This window comes from Leuciscus leuciscus, assembly GCF_965113295.1.
Source record: "Leuciscus leuciscus genome assembly, chromosome: 5".
Classification (NCBI taxonomy): Eukaryota; Metazoa; Chordata; class Actinopteri; order Cypriniformes; family Leuciscidae; genus Leuciscus; species Leuciscus leuciscus.
Window position 1 is genome coordinate 7,667,159 of NC_138729.1, and position 18,988 is coordinate 7,686,146.

General features: G+C 36.0%; 2 protein-coding genes across 2 annotated transcripts in view; one reads left to right on the plus strand and one right to left on the minus strand.

Annotated features, from left to right (window-relative positions):
• Positions 1-505: 505 nt before the first annotated feature.
• spata22 (spermatogenesis associated 22) lies at positions 506-9,604 on the plus strand (the record flags this gene model as incomplete). Its single annotated transcript, XM_082171682.1, has 7 exons — positions 506-539; positions 814-885; positions 2,387-2,525; positions 3,227-3,554; positions 6,182-6,290; positions 6,364-6,461; positions 9,413-9,604. The coding sequence occupies 7 exons, from the start codon at positions 506-508 to the stop codon at positions 9,602-9,604; spliced, it is 972 nt and encodes a 323-aa protein (XP_082027808.1).
• A 530-nt stretch (positions 9,605-10,134) lies between these two features.
• The window catches only part of lhfpl7 (LHFPL tetraspan subfamily member 7), a 166,662-nt gene continuing 157,808 nt past the window's right edge, over positions 10,135-18,988 (minus strand). The window contains exon 4 of the mRNA XM_082171018.1: positions 10,135-12,413. Coding sequence (XP_082027144.1) covers positions 12,187-12,413 — 227 coding nt within the window. The 3' untranslated portion in view covers positions 10,135-12,186. The remainder of the gene's footprint in view (positions 12,414-18,988) is intronic.

Genomic DNA, 18,988 nt, shown 5'->3' on the forward strand with positions numbered 1-18,988 from the left:
GCGCCAAAATGATTCCGTCGCAATAAACAAATATTTTTATAATGCTAAAGAGTTAATACGGGATAAAACCACAGATACATCTTAAACTACCGAATGAGCGCTTCTAACATATTTTCTCTTCATTGACGCAATTTTGTACTGGTAAGCACCATTTGATACGTAAGTTAAATGAATGAATTGTACAATTACTAGCAAAGGTAATTTAGCCAGCAAATCTTAAAAAACAGCTTGACTATTATATAGAAACTCATTATAGAAACATTTTAGTTCATATTTCTTCTATACTTATCTTTTTGAGCTAAGTTGAATGAGTGAGAACAAACAAACAAATTGTCATCGAGTCGACGCAATAAACACTGAATAGTAACGTCAAATCTTTATGAGAAACCAGACCCGCCAATACAGCTGATATCCATATAAAAAATTTATTGATAATAATATTTTTTATTTTTACACAATAATATTTGCTACCCTCTCAGACAGTGTGAGGAGTGAGTGTGTCAAGATGTGGAGGAATCAAATCCAGAAACCAAACGCAGGTAAGTTAGGGTTTACTGTCACATTATGAATTCCTATGTTACTTGTTTGGAAATAGCTAAAAATAAGAGTTGGATCAGTCTTAGTCTTCCATCTACTATCTAGATAATAAAATGACTTGCCATTTATTATTTCCAGAGAGCTCCTTGTATATAAATCTGGCTAATAATTGAAAAACTGCTTATCTGCTAATACAACACTTTGCTGCAGTTAGTGTTATATAGGTTGCTGGAGCCTGAAATCAAAGCAGACATTTGTCTCTCTGTGTTTCTGCAGGCTGTCTCTCCATGCCTCTGTTTAATCAAAGGAAGAGGAGCAGGCTGCCTTTGACATCTAATCCCTCTGAGAGTGAGCTCTTCACTGCCAGTGCCAACCACTACAATGAGAGACAATCCTCCTCCTCCTCCTCTTCTGCTCTTCCCAGTATGTGTTTCCACTGCGTCAGTCTCGTATCTAATGCTGAATAAACATGTACCAAGTTCTGATGCAGCACACTATGCCTCAGATGTTCTTCCTATTCATTTTCCAACTCCATTTATTCTGTCATTATGTTACACTATAATACACTGAATAATCGTTGTCATGTAACTTTAATTTGTGCAGCATTATAAAGTTGTTCCAAGTTAAATGAGTTATACAGTGTACAGAAAACAATCAACAGACAGATCATAGATTATATTTACAGATCATGTCAATTCAATTTTATTATAGCGCCGTTTACTCTGTTTCAAAGCATCTTTGCAGAAAGTCATGAGGTTATTTTTGCACATTTAAATGTGCTCATTTTGCAGTTAAGAGCTGGGCGATAGGATAGTGTTTCATACGGCTACGATATAAACAATCAAGCATTTGAGCTTTTTTATATAATATATATCACTTTTTGTGAGTGTACAAAAATGTAATAAATGAGTGTTAATGTGGATAAAGCCAGATATATTTATCAGGGTTTCTGTGGGTATTAAAAAGTCTTAATTTGCTCTCGCTCAAATTAAGCCTTTAAAAAGGTCTTAAATCAGAGCTGAAAGTCTTAAATTCATAAAGTTGTGGCATTAAATGTTGCATGCATTGCAAAAAAAAATTAAATCCTGTTTTCTAATACAAATATCTAAATATCTTGAAATGAAGATGCATTTACTTGTGATGCAAATGTAAAATAAAGTCTTGAAAAGTTTATGCTTAAAACAAAAACAAATATCTGTCAATGACTTGTGAAAACTTACCTTTAATTTACAGTAAGTTACAGTACAGTAATGCCCACAGGCAAATATTTGTTCTTGTTTTAATCATAAATTCACTTCATCAATTTCACTGAGAACAATTCTTCATATTTTATGCAATTTTGTATCTCCAGTAAATGCATTTTGATTTAAGAATCTTCAGACATTTGCACTGGAAGGAAAACAAGACAAAACTCCTGAGAAAGAACATCACTTTTTTTGCAGAAGGAACTGTAAAAGTTATTTCCATATTCTAGTGGCTGAGAGCAGAGCGATTCAAGCTTTGTGTGTAAAAAAAAAAACGTAGCGGATATCTGTTGGAAGTGTTGCTAATGCAACTCAATGTGTTTCAACCTAGACATTTACATTTAGAGAACATATTGACATACTGAGTTCCCTTACATTTATTCCTTAATTTTTCTTTACTTGGTCTTATAAATGTCTTTAAACAGTCTTAAATTGGCCTTCAGAAACCTGCAGAAACCCTGATTTATAGTAGTTACAAATATGAGTAATTCATTCATTATTGGGTGGTATGAAAATCTGTAAGCAGACAAAGCTTATGATGTCTTGTCTTTCATGATCATGTCTCATAAAATATAACCCTAGAGTTTTTTGTTGTTGTTTTTTAGCTTTAGGTCAGAGTGGTCAGTGGAACCAGCAAGCCTATCTTTCACCTCAGCAAGCCAGCGTGAGATCTGCTGCTTCACCTGGTGTTGCAGGACGAGGATATGCACCTTTACCTCACCCAAAAAAACCTGTCTATGCCCGGTACTCAACTGATACTCATATATGAAATAATGACTACACACCCAGAAAGGTCTTGAAGCTGCTGGGTCTGAATATGTGCATTATTTCTTCAGAAACGCAAGATTGTTAGATCAGTTGCCTTCCATAATTTGAAACAGTAAAACCAACATGAATGAAAATACCAAAATAAGATTGGCATTTTGTGAAAAAAAAAAAAATTCTGACCTGAGCCCTAGGAATTACTTTAATTTAAATAACCTTAGCAAACACTTAAATTACATTAGTAAACATGAACTAACAATGAACAATTCTTAAAAATTATTTATTAATCCTAGTTTATGTTAATTTCAACATTTATTTATACATTAAAATCAAAAGTTGTATCTATTAATTTTTAATTGACCTGAGCTAACATGAACTAACAATGAACGGTTGTATTCTTATTTAAGTAACTTTAACAAAATTATTTAGTACTGTACAGTAACAAATGTATTGGTCATGTTAGTAATGCATTAACTAATGTTAACTAATAGGACCTGATTGTAAAGTTTTACCTAACCCTACAGTATGTAGTCAAGTTGATTCATTTGCATTTCATTTCATATTTTTAAGGTGAAAAAAAACATTTTGTTCTCATCTTACTGCATTAAGCACATTTTATTTGTTATCCTGCAAAAGATTTTTGACAGTATATTTTGTATTTGTCACCGTTTTACCTCCAGGTCACAGACAGAGCAACAAAGGCCTCCAGTGAGACAGGACTCATTGCCAGCAGTTGGATCCCAGCTTCATGGTGGCTTTCCAAGCAGCAGCTCAGCGTCGTTCGGCCAGCCCACATGGTCCAGCGGCATTCAGAATCAACAGTCGTTTAGTAAACTGACAAATTCTCCCAGAATGCCGTACCGTCCCCAACAGTGTACACCCACAGCAGGAAGCACTCAGAGTCAGAGCGGAAAGTGGAAGTTCAGACCTGTTGGACAATCAACCAGTGAAATGTGGGCAAAAGAAAAGATGGACATCTCAAGTGTCCAAACCACCCCTCAGAAGCAGGTGTGTGTTACTTTACAAGTCTTAAGAGGGAGTCATTTTAGACTTTGAGCACGCAAAATGTCTTTGGACTCTGGTATGACGTCGCACTTTGCGATGTTCTTTAAAAAATTTTTTTTTTTACTTAATTTAAATGGATAACAAAAAATAATAATTCCTAAATGTAAAAATACATAGTCTACTCCTGCAGCTTTAAAGTTTTTGTTTCTGCAGCTTTTAATTCAGCTTAGCGATCACACTGTGACATATCAATCTTCTATCTTCTTTGCTTATTATCAAAAGTAAAAAAACAGGATTATAGAAGCATATATCTTAAGGGGTGTACATGCTTCTCTTTTTGGACACACTACACTTTTTGGTTTTCACGTAATACAAATTCTATTTAAAAAAAAAAAAAATTCTCCATTGACCTTCCATCAACTACCAATTTGATAAAGAGATCATATTAATTGCATATGGTTTAGTCTGAATTTTCTGAAGAGACTCGATCGCTTTATATGATGAACAGATTTAATTTAAGCTTTTATTCACATATAAACATTCAACTCACACATCAGTTGTGGTAAACGTAAGCTCAAGCATGTTCACTTGACGCGCGAGAACCATGAGGTTCATTCTCGTGTTACACAGCACGTTTGAGCTTCTGCAAGAACCAATGAGGTTCATTCTCGTGTTACACAGCACGTTTGAGCTTCTGCAAGAACCAATGATGAATAAAAGCCTAAATTAAATCTGTTCATCATATAAAGCGGTCGTTTCTCTTCAGAAAATTGTGACTAAACCGCATATGGATTAGTTTAACAATCCCTTTATGAACTTTTTGATGCGTTAAAGTGGTAGTTACGTAGCTGTCAATGGAGAGACAGAAAGCTCTCAGATTTCATTAAATATATCTTCATTTGTGTTCCGAAGATGAACTAAAGTCTTACGGGTTTGGAATGACTTTTAAGTAATTAATGACAGAATTGTCATCTTTGAGTAAACTAACCCTTTAAAGGTGAACTAAGTAACTTTTTTTACCTTAACTGAACAGCTTCGGAGTCAGTGGAATGGTTATATTACTTATTTCGGGTTGAATGGTGGTCGTTTCGCACCCCCCTGGTGCCCGTGAGCGGAAAATCTGCACTTGCAACTTTGAGCCGGCGGGCCGCCGGCCGCCGCGTCAGGAAGTATCGAGTGATATCAGGTCTCGCGATGTAAACAATTGCTTTACGGCCAAAAGAAATCTGCTAAAATGCTGTCATTATTGCGCTCCCTCACGCTGTTCGAACCCGAATGAAGAAGACGTTTTAAAGAATGTCCCATCTGCTTTGATGTCGTTGATCTATAGCCTCTGGTGTCTGAGAATCACCAACGAGTTTTTACAACAGTGTTGTCAAATATCTATTCCGAAGCTGTGGGGGGAGCTCTAGAGAGAAACCTGCGAGCAAAAAGCGAGAATACAGCGAAGAAATCCCGAAACTACTGAGCCCTGCTTTAATAGATCTGCTTCTATAATCCAGTTTTATTCACTTTTGATAATAGCCAAAGGTAAAGGGTAACTCTCGCCAAAATGCAATCTAGGGTCTTTTTGTTAATCTACCCGAGGCAAACTTTCGTTTAAAAGCATAATTAGAATGGAAATACCACTTTTAAGTTTTTTCTTTACTAAAAAGAAAGGTTTTGAACAACTCGCTGTTGTTGTTTCCGGCCGCCGGCATTTTGTCAGTCAACAATAGTCGATCTCCGAATTCAATGTAACAGGGAGGAGAGTAAAGATGGAAAGCTCCTAAAGCTTAGTTCCATATAAATTCACGGATAATTTGTTGTTTTGTCGTTAGTGAAAATCAATATTGACCTTGTATTTGAAAAAGGATCCTCATATAAGAAACAATACTAAAATTCAGAGTCAGTTCATTCACATTCGGAGATCGACTATTTTTGACTGACAAAATGCCGGCGGACACACAGCTACAGTGAGCTGTTCGAAATCTTTCTTTTTAGTAAACTCTGTGTACACAAACAATGTTCTCAATGCTGGAGTTCATGTGTAGAGCCCCTGGTGATACTTCCAGCAAAGTTTCATGTTGTGTCGAGCCTTCTTAGTGTTTTAAAAATAGTGATTTTTGATGCTATCATAGAAGTGCCCCAAGCACTCCCATTCAAAAGGCAATTTGACTGAAAACGAAAATACTTAAAGTGGCCTTAAAAGTGGCGTTTCCATTCTAATTATGCTTTTAAACGAAAGTTTGCCTCGGGTAGATTAACAAAAAAAACCTAGGTTGCATTTTGGCGAGAGTTACCCTTTAAAGGCATAGTTCACACAAAATTCTAAATCAAAGAACAGTTGCAATTGAACCGAGTCACCCATATTTATTTGTTTGCCTTTTTGAAACTTTACAACCCTTGTCACTATCTACTTATATTCATTTGAATTATCTTCTTTTTGTGTGTGTTTCATGGAAATAAAGTTATATTACAGTTTAACAATTAACAATTATAAGTTTTTCATATCATAAGTTTCCTCTACTCAGTTTTTTGTGTGTGTGTGTGTGTACAGCTTTTCTGTCTCAAAGATTTTCTGCTTCTCAGTATAAAATGTTGTTTTATTTGTTCAACTAACATCATTTATTTTCCCTCCTGCTGGATAGAAGCCCCCCCCCCGTGAGGTATCGCTGCGTCTTATTTCTACTGTTATTGAAGGAATGAAGCACTGGAGCCAGTATAAGAACAGAGTACCAATGCTGTTTGAGATCTTTGGTAAGGAGACTATAACACACATGTGATCCCCTTGATTTGAATCTTTGTCTAACAGTCCTGTCTCTCTTTACAGCCACACTGGACTCTGCAGTTACAGTTGGAGAATACGGAGCCAAGAAATTCCTCATGAGGGATGGTAAAGAGGTCGTCCAGTGTCTTTACTTTGAAATTGTGAGTCTGGGAATATTGGTCATCTTCCTGAGCTACATCCTATGGGGCCGTTCACACAGAACACATTTTTTCCATTTCACTGCACTACTTTTTTAAATTGTTTTTCAATGTAAGCACGTGTTAGACTGACGAGTTTGACCTTTGCGTTCGCGTCCTGTGCATGATGCAGAGTTCTAAAAACATGGTGCTCAAGTAAAAAAAATGTTTTAACTTATTTTAAAAACACATCTCAAGACCTGCAGGTTTTTTTTTACTAGCTTTTTACCTGAGTCTCGTGTTTAAAACAAAAAAAAATGCGTTCTGTATGAACCAGCCCCTAATGGTCTTCAATTCCTATATCTTCTCTTCTTCGTTGTAACACATGCTTTTTTACAATTGTATAATTATATTATTATTATTTATTTTTTATGTAATGCTGTTCAAACGTTTGGAATCAGTAGGTTGTTGTTTTTTAAAGAAACTACTGCTTTTTAATAGCCTGAAAATCCAGACCCAAATCTGAAAGATTAAGGATCTGGCATTGAGTAATGAAAATCGCCCAGTTTGAGGGGCGGCACCAAGCTTGCATTTGAAAATCTCACTGCACGTAATTGGATAACACTACGACCAATCACAACAATACACAGGGTGACGTATCCAGAGCCCCATACGCTTAGCTACCAGCTGTGCTAAATGGTAGATTAGACTCTTGCCATATCCGGTCGGCAAAACAGCAAAAACGTCCTTCTTGCAAAGGAACGATTCGAGCGCCGTCTTCTATTCCTCTTTTAGATAAAAAGTAGGGCTGGGAATCGATTAAAAAAAACCCGAATTAATCGCACAATTTGCTGTGATTAATCGCAATTAATCGCATTTCCCCCAAACTTGTAATCATCAATATTTAAATGTAGAATCACTAATTAAATTAAACAACACAAAAAAGGGGGGAAAAAGAAAAATGTCCACACAAATTGGACAGAAAATAGCCCTATATTAAAATATTAAACATCAATATATCAATACATTATTCTTCATTCAGTTCTATGCAACATACTCAGATTTGACAGATTTATTTTTTGACTAATTATCAAAATAAAGTATAGTCATACAAAGCTATTATTACCAGAGCATGTGATCAGAGCAGGTAATTTTACCATTGTTGCCCAGCATGGCTATACCAGCTCAGCAAACAGAAGTCTACTACTGAGAAATTTCACGTTATTTGAGCGGACTTTGCTTTTCCAGTGCGTGATCGGTACATGATTCGAGCATTTGGGCCGTTAACGACAGAGCAGAATACGCAGCGCAAACACGGAGCGGAAAACATTGAGCAGAGAGCGCAGCGCGCCAACACACACACACACACACACACACACACACACGGAACGGAAAAGACCCGCTCGTGAAGTTACTAAACAAGCTGCGCGGGAATGAAACCTAATCAGCGAACACGGAGGGACGGAACGGCATATTTTTGGCCTTTTCAATAGCAGCCGCAACAGGAAATCATTCAAACGGGGGGGGAAAAAGGTGATGCGTCAATTGCGTTTTTTAACATTTTTTATGCATTAAACATCTCAAATTAATCGCAAAGATTAACGCGTTAATTCCCCCAGCCCTAATAAAAAGCCAAGTCTAACTCGTTCATTGAAGCGGCCAAAGCCGTTTCAAACAACTGGTGTTCATCCATAGCCATCTTGCAATGTTCACTAATGACTTCGACGTCACAGCGCTGTTGTCATCTCGCCTCTGGCCCGCCTCTATCAGATAACCCGATGTGATTGGTGCAGCTCGGCTACAAGGGCATAGTCAATGAGCATCATTACCCAATGCCAGAGCAACTTGCTGAGCAAATTCAAATTTCCAGGGTAGCTTTTTACAGCAAGGATACATTAAATTGAATAAATGAGTATGAATAGAATTAAATATTTCAAATAAATGCTGTTCTTTTGAACTTTCTATTTATCATAGAATCCTGAAAAAACTGTATCATGGTTTCCACAAAAATAATAAAGCAGCACAACTGTTTTCAACATTGATTATAATAATAATTATTACTTGAGGACCAAATCAGCATATTATAATTAATTCTGAAGGATCATGTGACACTGAAGACTGGAGTAATGATGGTGAAAAATCAGCTTTTTGCCATTACAGGAATAAATTACACTTAAATATATATATATATATATATATATATATATATATATATATATATATATATATATATATATATATATATATATATATATAAAAAACAGTTATTTGAAAGTGCAGTAATGTTTCACATTATTGTTTTACTGTATTTTTTATTAAATAAATCCTGCCTTGGTGAGCTAAAGAGACTTGTTTCAAAAACCTAAAAAAAATCTTACAGACCCCAAACTTTTGAGATTGTAGTGTATATTTTTACAAATATTTTATAATAATTGTATTCATTTCTAATTAGCAATAAGATGATTTATAGGAATAATTCTCCCAGATATTAAAATTCTGTCATTGTTTATTCGCCCTCATGTTGTTCCAAACCTGTATGACCTTCTCTGCCTCACAGAACACAGATGTTTTGAAGAATGTTCACACTTCTCTTCCATACAATAAAAATGTATAGATACTGTGACTGTCAAGCTCCAAATATGACAAAAAATTTTCGTAAAAGTAGCATAAACGTGGTCTGTAAAACTTGAGCTCATACCACAATATTGCTGTAGGTGGCCGTAATTCTCCAAAATGTTTTTTAATGTTAAACTTGTTGGTTTAGACCAGAGATGAAATTACAGATACAGATCTGCAGAAACAAGATGCTCTCTCTGGGTTATGACTTGCACCCACTTTTTTCCATTGTGCATTTTCTATTTTTTAAATAAGAGAAAGCATTAGGACTGCACACTGTTATGTGATGTTGGCAGTGGTAGGGACACCGTAAACATGTATGTTCAGAGTTATAAAGTTATTGTATGTCTTTTCTGTAGGATCAGATTCTGCCCAGACTGATCAGAGGTCAGGTGCATCGCTGCATCGGAAACTACGACAGGGAAAAGGACACAATGACTTGTGTGTCAGTCCGAGCTGCTTCACTGTCAGAGCAAAGGAATGCGCAGGAGGCTGTGAGAGCGTCAGATGCAGAGATGAGGGATGTGGTGCTGGCTCTCAGTGAAATCTGATGTGGATCGAGTGAGTAACACAAGCACAGACTTTTACTGAAGTTAGGGTTGCTTTCGTTTTGTGAATTAGTTCAATAAGAGATGATCTTCAATTGTCTGTGAAGATAAAACAGTGTCATAGTAAATCTGTGATCTGTATCTGGAGATTTTGATTCTGTACGTGATGAATGAATGTTACTTTGCATTGTTGTTCTGAGATAATTTAGATGCATTTATAATATTTGAGTTATTATAACTGAGATGCATTTCAAATATTTTGTTCGAATTTATGTTTTTTATAATCTCAAATTATTATAATTGAGAAGCATTTAGAATATTTGAGTTCTAATTTATATGCATATCTAATCGGAAGGTATTGTAATTTATATGCATTCAAATATAGTATTTAATTTATTGTAAGTTGTCATAATATATTTATTTAATTCTAATTTAAATGCATAATATTTGAGTTAGAATGTATATGCATTTATATTGTTAATTGGTGCATTAAAAACCAATTTGTATTCAAATCCAAAACTTGGAAAACATTTTTTTAAAGCTTTATTGTCGTCTTCATTCAAAAGACTTCAATTTGCTAAGTTTATGAAATGATTTATTACAAAGAAGAAACACATAACAGCAATTCGTTAAGGATTTCAAAGGTTAAACAAACACATTGATGAGGTAACATCTCAAAATATATCTTTCAAAAGGGAACCAACCATCAGGATGTCATGTTACAGAATTATTTACAACCCAAACATCACAGTGGGAAACCCACAGCACTAATCTACGAGTTCTAAGAGCTACCAGTGATCAGACTGCACATACATACATGATCATCAACAGAACTCAAGAATGCAAGTTGCCGACACCATCAAGGCAATCGGAGGACGCCAGTGTACACATTAAAAGGGCCTGCTATGTTTGACATCTGATGCCAGTTTAAAGTTGTGCTCTGTCCTCTGAGCTACAGCTTACCGTTAACAGTTAAAGGTACACACATATTATTTTTTTCTTGGCTGTATGCTCATATATATCATAATACAAGTCAGAGTTAAATCTACCAAGAGGGCAGTTGAGTGCCAATGTTATCAGCCAGTCTGAACACATAACACACAAATGAATCAACACAACAGCAAAAGTGAGCCAAGTGCAATATGGAATGATCCAAGTAGAAGCTTTAGCTTCACTGTATTGCTGTGCCAAGAGTAAATGCATTAGCACATTAGATTAATTTGATCGTTTAAATTTCTTAAAGTGATACATAAATCTGTCATGACAAACCAGGACTGAAATGTTTTTTTTCCTGTCTTGTTTAATGACTTGCTAATTTAGCTTTCATCATTGTTCTTTGCTTGAAACCCTCTCAAAACATCATCATCTTGGCAAGAAGCTCCATCATTAAAGACTTTCGACTAAAACTAATCATCCTTGAAAGATGGAGACATACAGAAATAATCACACAATGTTAATCCAACAAGAAAGCATTTACAAAATGTTTTAGAAGTAGATTACCTGATGAAAGGTACTTAAGTCTTAGCATTAGCAATGGTCAAAAGGCACAAGTTGGTTAGAAGTTGGTGTTTTCCAGAACATAGTGTCTCAGTGTTAACTAAGCCCAACTTTTAAGTTAAGAACAGCCTTGCTCCTGATTTGTGTAATCCTGAATAATTCAGTACTAGTATGTGTTACAGCGAAAGGAGGCTTCACAACATTTCCTGTTCACCCAGTTTGGAAACAATGCAAGGTTTTACTTGTGGGATCATTTAACTTTCACATACAGTTGTTGAGAAAAGTCCATGCTTCCGAGATCCATCCATGGCAGTTTGAAGCAACGGCCTTGTCCGTACTATATATACAGTTCCTTGATGGCTCTCACAGGGTTATGAGAAACAAAGTGAAGAAAAATACAGTGTGAATTTAAGACTCGTACGGAGAATAAAAAAAGGTTTGAGTTCACTTAAGCCACAGTGTTGGTCCTTGAATAGGTACTATCAGGTGTTAGAAACTGGATAATGCAAAACTTTCCCACTGTCAGATTGACTGAGTTTCTCTCAATGAAACTGTTCCTCTGAATCCGTTGATCCATTAGCAGAAGCCCTAAATAAGCCCGTTTAAGAAGGGGCTGTCATTTTTTCCCCTTTCATTGCATGCTGACAAGTCTCAGTAAAAAGTTATTGGAAATTGTATTTTTGGTTTTGATCCTTGCAAACAAAATCTCGAAATTTGCACCATGGTCCATTATCCGTTATTTTCAGTAGTTAGTCCATAGAGGTCTTCAAAAACAGACAAACAAATTAGAAAGAAGGAAAAGAAAAACCAAAATCCATTTAATCCTTTTTAAATGAGTTTTTCACTTGGGAGGTTGATTGTGTAGGGGGGAAGGACCTTATTGAATATGGGAAGACGCCAGCACAAAAAAACAAGACGAGTAGAGGGGATGAGGGCTCTTGAGTTCTGCTCGTCTCGATGGCATCATTACCACCAACCATGGCAAATGATGCGGAGACTCTGCAGTCTGTCCATCCTCAGATTGTTGTGTGAATTATAGCAATGATGGCAGAGCAGGTTGAATGTTGTAGGCGGTGGTCTTTAAAGCTCTATAATAGGGTGGGCAAGGGAGTGGGTGACAGATGCTCCTTGGGGGCGTACTTGGCGAAAAAGGGCAGGAAGAGTGTGAGCATGACACCTACGATAGCCAGCATGTAGCCCCATCCTATCTGACACTCGCCGGCGTAGTAGATGTCCGAGTCTCCGCAGAAAGACTTGACCAGGCTGGAGTTCAGACCGAAGGGGTAAACCAGTAAACCAGATGCCATAATGACCACTAGAACAGAGACACAGAGAGAGGAAGCAAATCAATTATTGGTGTATTATGGACACAGTGGGAAAGCAGTACAATGGAAGTTAGGTGTAAATAATACCACAGGACAATTATAAAACATGGTGTTCAATTTTAATGCAAGCACCATTTTTTCAGGAGTTCAGAGTTTCAGGACAACATTACAATGAAGAAAAACAAAGCAAAACAAGACTAAATCTACTTAATACAAACAAATACAAAATAAGTAAATAAATGTGTGGCTTAACAAAACAATGAAAGTGCACAGTCTGCATGAAAAGGAAAATTTAACTGAAAATGAGATTCGGTCTAGGTCAGACAATAAAGCACGTTCCATGACCTAAGCGTTATTAAACTGGTTAGACAAACAATAAAAAAAGTGATATTTTAGACCCCACAGAAAATTATAATTTTTTAAAGCGGTTGGTTAGTCGTACACTTTTATCAAAAGTTTATTTTAAACAATTAATCAATTAAATAAATAATAAAATAAAACATTAATCATATGAATTAATTAAAATACTGAAGAAAATAATTAATTCAATCAAAATAATTCATGAAGCACTTCCTGAATTGAGAAGTAAGGCCTACTTTTTATTAAACATGATATATTTTATGACACAAATTTACATTTAATGTTTATAAATTCCGTTGGCTTTTTGTTTTGTTTTTTATTGCTGTAAACAAATGTTTTGCCCTCAATACCTCCTTAAAATACTTCTGACTGGTCAGAAAACTTCAATTCTAGATATTGTAGTATCAACAACAATGCTCAGGGTGGCAGTAGAGCTGCGTCTCTGTCCAATGAACGGAGCATTAATGAAAGAAAGGCCCGCAATACTGTTTGCAATTTTGCCATGGAAATATCAAACATACACAAAACCATCAGCCCATATATGTCTGAAATCAAAATTCATTGGATGATGACTGACAGTCCATGAGTGTGAGAGGAGTATGGTGACTGAGGAAAGACATTAGGAGAGTTTCTAGGTGATCCATTTTCTCAGACATTTCCAGTGTTAAAATCATTTGCTGTCAAATATCTATTGAATCAGGCGATCCATTACTATGTTGGCTGAGTACACGCGTCTTGAACTTGATTGAATTATAGTCACAACAACCATTATAAAATGTTTAAAGATGGATGACAATATAAATACATTTAAATACTATTTATCAATAATATTTACTCTGTGTTAAATACTATTTAATTACATAAACATATTGAGAAAAATATTTTTTACTTTTATTTAGCATTGATGCATTTATTTGATCAAAAGTGACAAGTTTACATGGTTATAATCCTGGGGGAAAAAATGCATCATGGTTTCCACAAAAATATTTAACAGCACAACTGTTTTCAACATGGATAATAATGTAAAAAAATACAAATAAAAATTCTTGAGTCTCAAATCAGTATATTAGAATGATTTCTGAAGGATCATGTGACACTGAAGACTGGAGTAATGATGCTGAAAATTCAGCTTTGATCACAGAAATAAATAACATTTTCAAATATATTAAAATAATATATAACAAATATTTCACAATATTACTGCTTGACTCTATTTTGATCAAATAAATGCTGCCTTGGTGAGCACAAGATACTTTTTTTTTCTTAAAATCTTACCAATATTATAAATCTAACCAAACTTTTGAATGGCAGTGCATTTAAAGATTAGCTATTTAAAGATATGAAAAACTATTAATTCTGTAAAATATTTTCCCTGACATGTAAACAGTAACAGAATGTTATTCAATTGTTGCTGCAGTGATGTGATGAACAGGTGTTTCTATATTGAGTATTTTAGCACGACTGTATTGACCACTCAGCATCTAAGATCAGTTTAATCATCGCAAATATCCCATGAAACCTCTGGTTATCCCGAACATACTGCATAACCGGTAAATGACTTAATGGCTATTTTCGCCCAGGGGTGCAGAACATCTTAATTCATCTATCTATTATCCCTCTTCAGGCCCTCCACACAAAAACAGCCAGAAGCCTCTCTCATCCCTGCTAGCGCTCTAAGAACAGTGCTTTCCTTCAGCTGAATGGCCTCAGATCCAGCTGTGCTTGTGTTTATCAGCGGGAGCCTGACATCTCAAAGCTGCTCTGCTAATGACATCACACTGTCCTTCTCTAGCTCCTCTAGACTGTATCCACACAAACACGCAGTCAAACACAGGAAAATCACTGCTATCAGTGGATGTGTACACTCACAGGACAGGGCATTCAATGAGTCTCAACAAGCTATTCAATACAATTTCATTTTAAAGGCAATCTTCAATGAAAGACACATAAAGATAGTGCAACTGTATGGAGTTTAATTAAAGCGGGTCAAATCAACAAGAGCTTCGCTGCAGAGGCTTGCAAATCTCAGAGCCAATTGCAGTCTGGATCAGATAAAAGCTTGAGCCCGCACGTGTGTGTGTGTGTGTGTGTGTGTGTGTGTGTGTGTGTGTGTGTGTGTGTGTGTGTGTGTGTGTGTGTGTGTGTGTGTGTGTGTGTGTGTGTGTGTGTGTGTGGCCTGGTAAACCCTACATTATGGGGACAAAATGTCCCCACAAAGATGCCAATATCTGAAATCCTTGTCCCTGTGGGGAAATGTTTTGGTCCCCATGAGGAAAACAGTTAATAAATCATACTAAGTGATGTTTTTTGAAAATGTAAAATGTTTTATGATGGGGAGGTTTAGGGTTTAAGGGTAGTATAAGGGCAGGGCCGGCTTTGCCGACAGGCGACACAGGCGGCCGCCTGGGGCGCCATCTGCTGGACGGGGCGCAAAAAAAAAAGAAAAAGAAAAGTTAATTAAATGTATGTATCGTATTATGAAAGCTGCGCACACGCTGTACACTTTTACTGTGCACTGTCCACACACTGCTTGTATTTGTCCATTTCTTTTACTAGATTATATTACAATCCTAAAAAACGACTGAGTCACTCTGACAGGCAGCTGTCAAACTCGGAGTGGCGCGAAAACATCTGACAGCTGGTTTTAGCGCTTTAAATTAGGGTGTGCGATATGACGATTTTTGATCGTGGACGATTAAAATGTCGTAGAATCGTGCATTATATCTGTTCTGGCGCCTCTGTCCCAACATAGGCTACTGAACAACTTAACGTATATTCACATAAAATGTTAACGCAGCAGAACAGGACTGCAGTTCACAAAAGTTCATATTTGCATGTGCTTTAATGCCTTGTCGGTTAAACATTTAATTCGCGTGCTGATGCGCTGTTCTAACGTGTGCGTTTCTCAGCGCGTACATGTGAAGCTCACATGCACTAAAAGCCTGTCTACCAGTGCCTTGATACTGGACTAAGTTATCTTTCGAGTCTTATTGTGCTTATACTGTTAAATACACACAAGGTTTACATAAACAAAGTCGGTTATGTCTAAAGTGAAAGCAAACTTGAGAAAACAGAGAGAAAATCTGCTTGTCAAATGCGTGTATATTAGACGCGTCGCGTGCAGCTCTTAAAGAGACAGTAGCAATAGTAAACACGCTGCCGCTTGTCCTTAAAGGGATAGTTCACCCAAAAAATAAAAATTATCTCATCATTTACGCACTCTAATGTTGTTCCAAACCTGTTTTAATTTCCTTCTAATAGTTTCTAATATTTTTCTAATTTTAATATTTTGAAGAATGTGGCTATCAAAACAGTATAGCTGGTCCCCATTGACTTAAATAGAAGAAAAATATACTATGGTAGTCACTGGGGTATATCAACTGTTTGGTTACCCACATTCTTCCAAATAACTTTTATTTTCAACAGAAGAAAGAAACTTATTGGAGTTTAAAACAACTTGAGAGAGTAAATTATGATAATTTGAATTTATGATAATTTGAATAAAACAACAAAATGCAAAGAGAAAATCACTCACTGCTCTTGACTGATAACTTTAATAGTAGCTTTAATAAGTATCAATGTATAATTTATACAGTGAAGTCTGTTTTGTTTTATTTTCATATTTGTTCATTTAATTACTTTCTCGCCTTGGGCACCAAATAACCTAGAGCCGGCCCTGTGTAAGGGGATAGAATATACAGTATGTACAGTATGAAAATCGCTACTGTATGTCTATGTGAAAACCCTGTGTGTGTGTGTGTGTGTGTGTGTGTGTGTGTGTGTGTGTGTGTGTGTGTGTGTGTGTGTGTGTGTGTGTGTGTGTGTGTGTGTGTGTGTGTGTGTGTGTGTGTGTGTGTGTGTGTGTGTGTGTGTGGGAGAATGGGACAGCTGTGTGACTACAAAAATACACCTTATCAGACACTGAACTGCGGTCTGTCCTTAGCTTTTAAGTCCACATCGTCTTGATTCTCAGATTGCACAGTGTTACAAAGTGTACTTGATGGTGTTTTGGTCATTTGTTTTGACATGTGGCTTTGATTCACAAATGACGTATAAGATAGCCACTTAATAGTGGCCATATTTAGATTCAGGGTCAACGAGTGCATAAAGCTAAAAGAGGCAGAGTTCGCTTTAAAAAGAACACACTTCAATACCAAAGACATGCTTCAAAGAAATAATACAGGTTAAATACTAGTTAAGCTCTATTGACAGCATACTGTCGACTGCGATAGGAAATAATTAACTCATAAATAAAATAATACAGTATATCAGTTTGTATAATGATACAAACAATATATTGACAGAAAAGCACTTACAATGGACGTCTATGGGGCAAGTCAAGTCAAGTCAAGTTTATTTGTATAGCGCTTTTCACAATACAGATTGTATCAAAGCAGCTTCACAGTATTAAATTAAAATAATACAACAAAGTTTGTTTCAAGAGGAATTTATTGATTGATAAAATTAAATTAAATATCCCCAAAATATCCCCAACTGAGCAAGCGTCTATGGGGCAAGCGTTACAGTTGCACTAAAGACTTCCATTTTAACTGCATTTCTAAACGCATTGTTTTGTGCTTGTTTTTACAAATTGACTTTTTGGTAATAACAATGAAATAAAAAATATTCATATATAATAATAAAATGCGACTTATACACCGATCGATGCGAGTTTTCCTTGTTTTTTTCCTCAACAACACAATTTTGCCCCAGTGTGATTTAAACTCAGGCGCAGTGTTGGGTAAGTTACTCTAAAATTACGGTAATTAATTACTAGCTAATAATTACATCCTCAACAGTGTAATTTGATTACTGTACTAATTACTCTCTCTAAAAAGTATTGCATTACTCACTAATTACATTCTAAATCCCATATCAACCAGTTAATTTTTTCAAATAAATAATATAAAATTGCACAGACTATTCTTGAACTGACCAAAATATGTAAAGGAATAAATTGACATTGAAATTTAAACATTAGACATTAAATGTTGATGTTAAATAACAGTATTTAATGCAATTACATCAAAAGTAAATAATTAAATTATAAAAAAATAAGAGTCCCTTCAATTACAGTAATTAATTACTTCACAAATGAATAATGAATTAGTTCATAGCAGATTTGATTCATTAGTCAATTACTGACCTATTTTTGTCAATTGTAATCTTTTTTTTAAATCAGCCAATATCTGGCGATTCAGTTGGAAGGATTATTTGCTGAGGTTTCTGTCTGATGTCACATGTTGAGGAACACAGAAATTTGAACAGCGACACCAATGGTGACACCTATGATTGGCTGATCATCTTGTCAACCAGATAATTCCCACCTATCATGTTGTAACAGCATAAATCGCCTGAACGTGCCAAGCTGATAAAAAATGGTGTTAGGACTCCGTAATCATGTTACACTAATAATTTTCTCCTCCACAAAAGCTCTGAAATCTCATTTGTCCCCACATTCAGATAAAAAAAAAAAACAAGTCCCACTGAAGATCTGCACACAGATGTCTTTGACAACAAACGGCATTGGTTCTTACACGTGTTGTAACTGAATGTGGGCACTGCAGGATGACTGTGCAGAATGGATGGACATGAAAAAATGTGAAATCAGCACACAGGCTGGAGGGTGAGAGTCAGTCAATCACGACAGAATTTTCATTTTTGGGTGAACTCGCCGTTCAATCTTTGATCAGTGATTGGTTTTTGCAAGTGTGAGTGTTGTAGCCACAACAAGACACATCTATATTCCTCTGACCTTTAAGTCATGATATATCATGCAACCATATTCTATTTTCTCTCTAATTTAAACTATGCTTAGTGTCTGATATAAGCGCTGTGTTTGGTATGGAGAGGTTAGAGGTTATATGGCATATGTTATCTGTCCTATTCCCATTCTCCATCTTAAAGCAATACTGAGCCGCAGAACCTCATTTCTTGCTTGGCAGGGTTGACTAACCACACACACATGCGACCTGTGGCCGCTGCTGTAATCCACTGGCAATATGTGCTTTGGTGACAAATGATTTGATGATGAGATTCAGTGAATAGTGTAATAACATTCTAACCTGCCCTTCTCATAGCACACGTCTCACAGGGTTTGATTCTGAACCAGAGCAGAGAGTTTCCACTGTTTCCACTGCTGCTATTCATTATGACATGTTCATTGGACGTGATGAGGTCAGTGTCACCTTCACTTTGAATGATA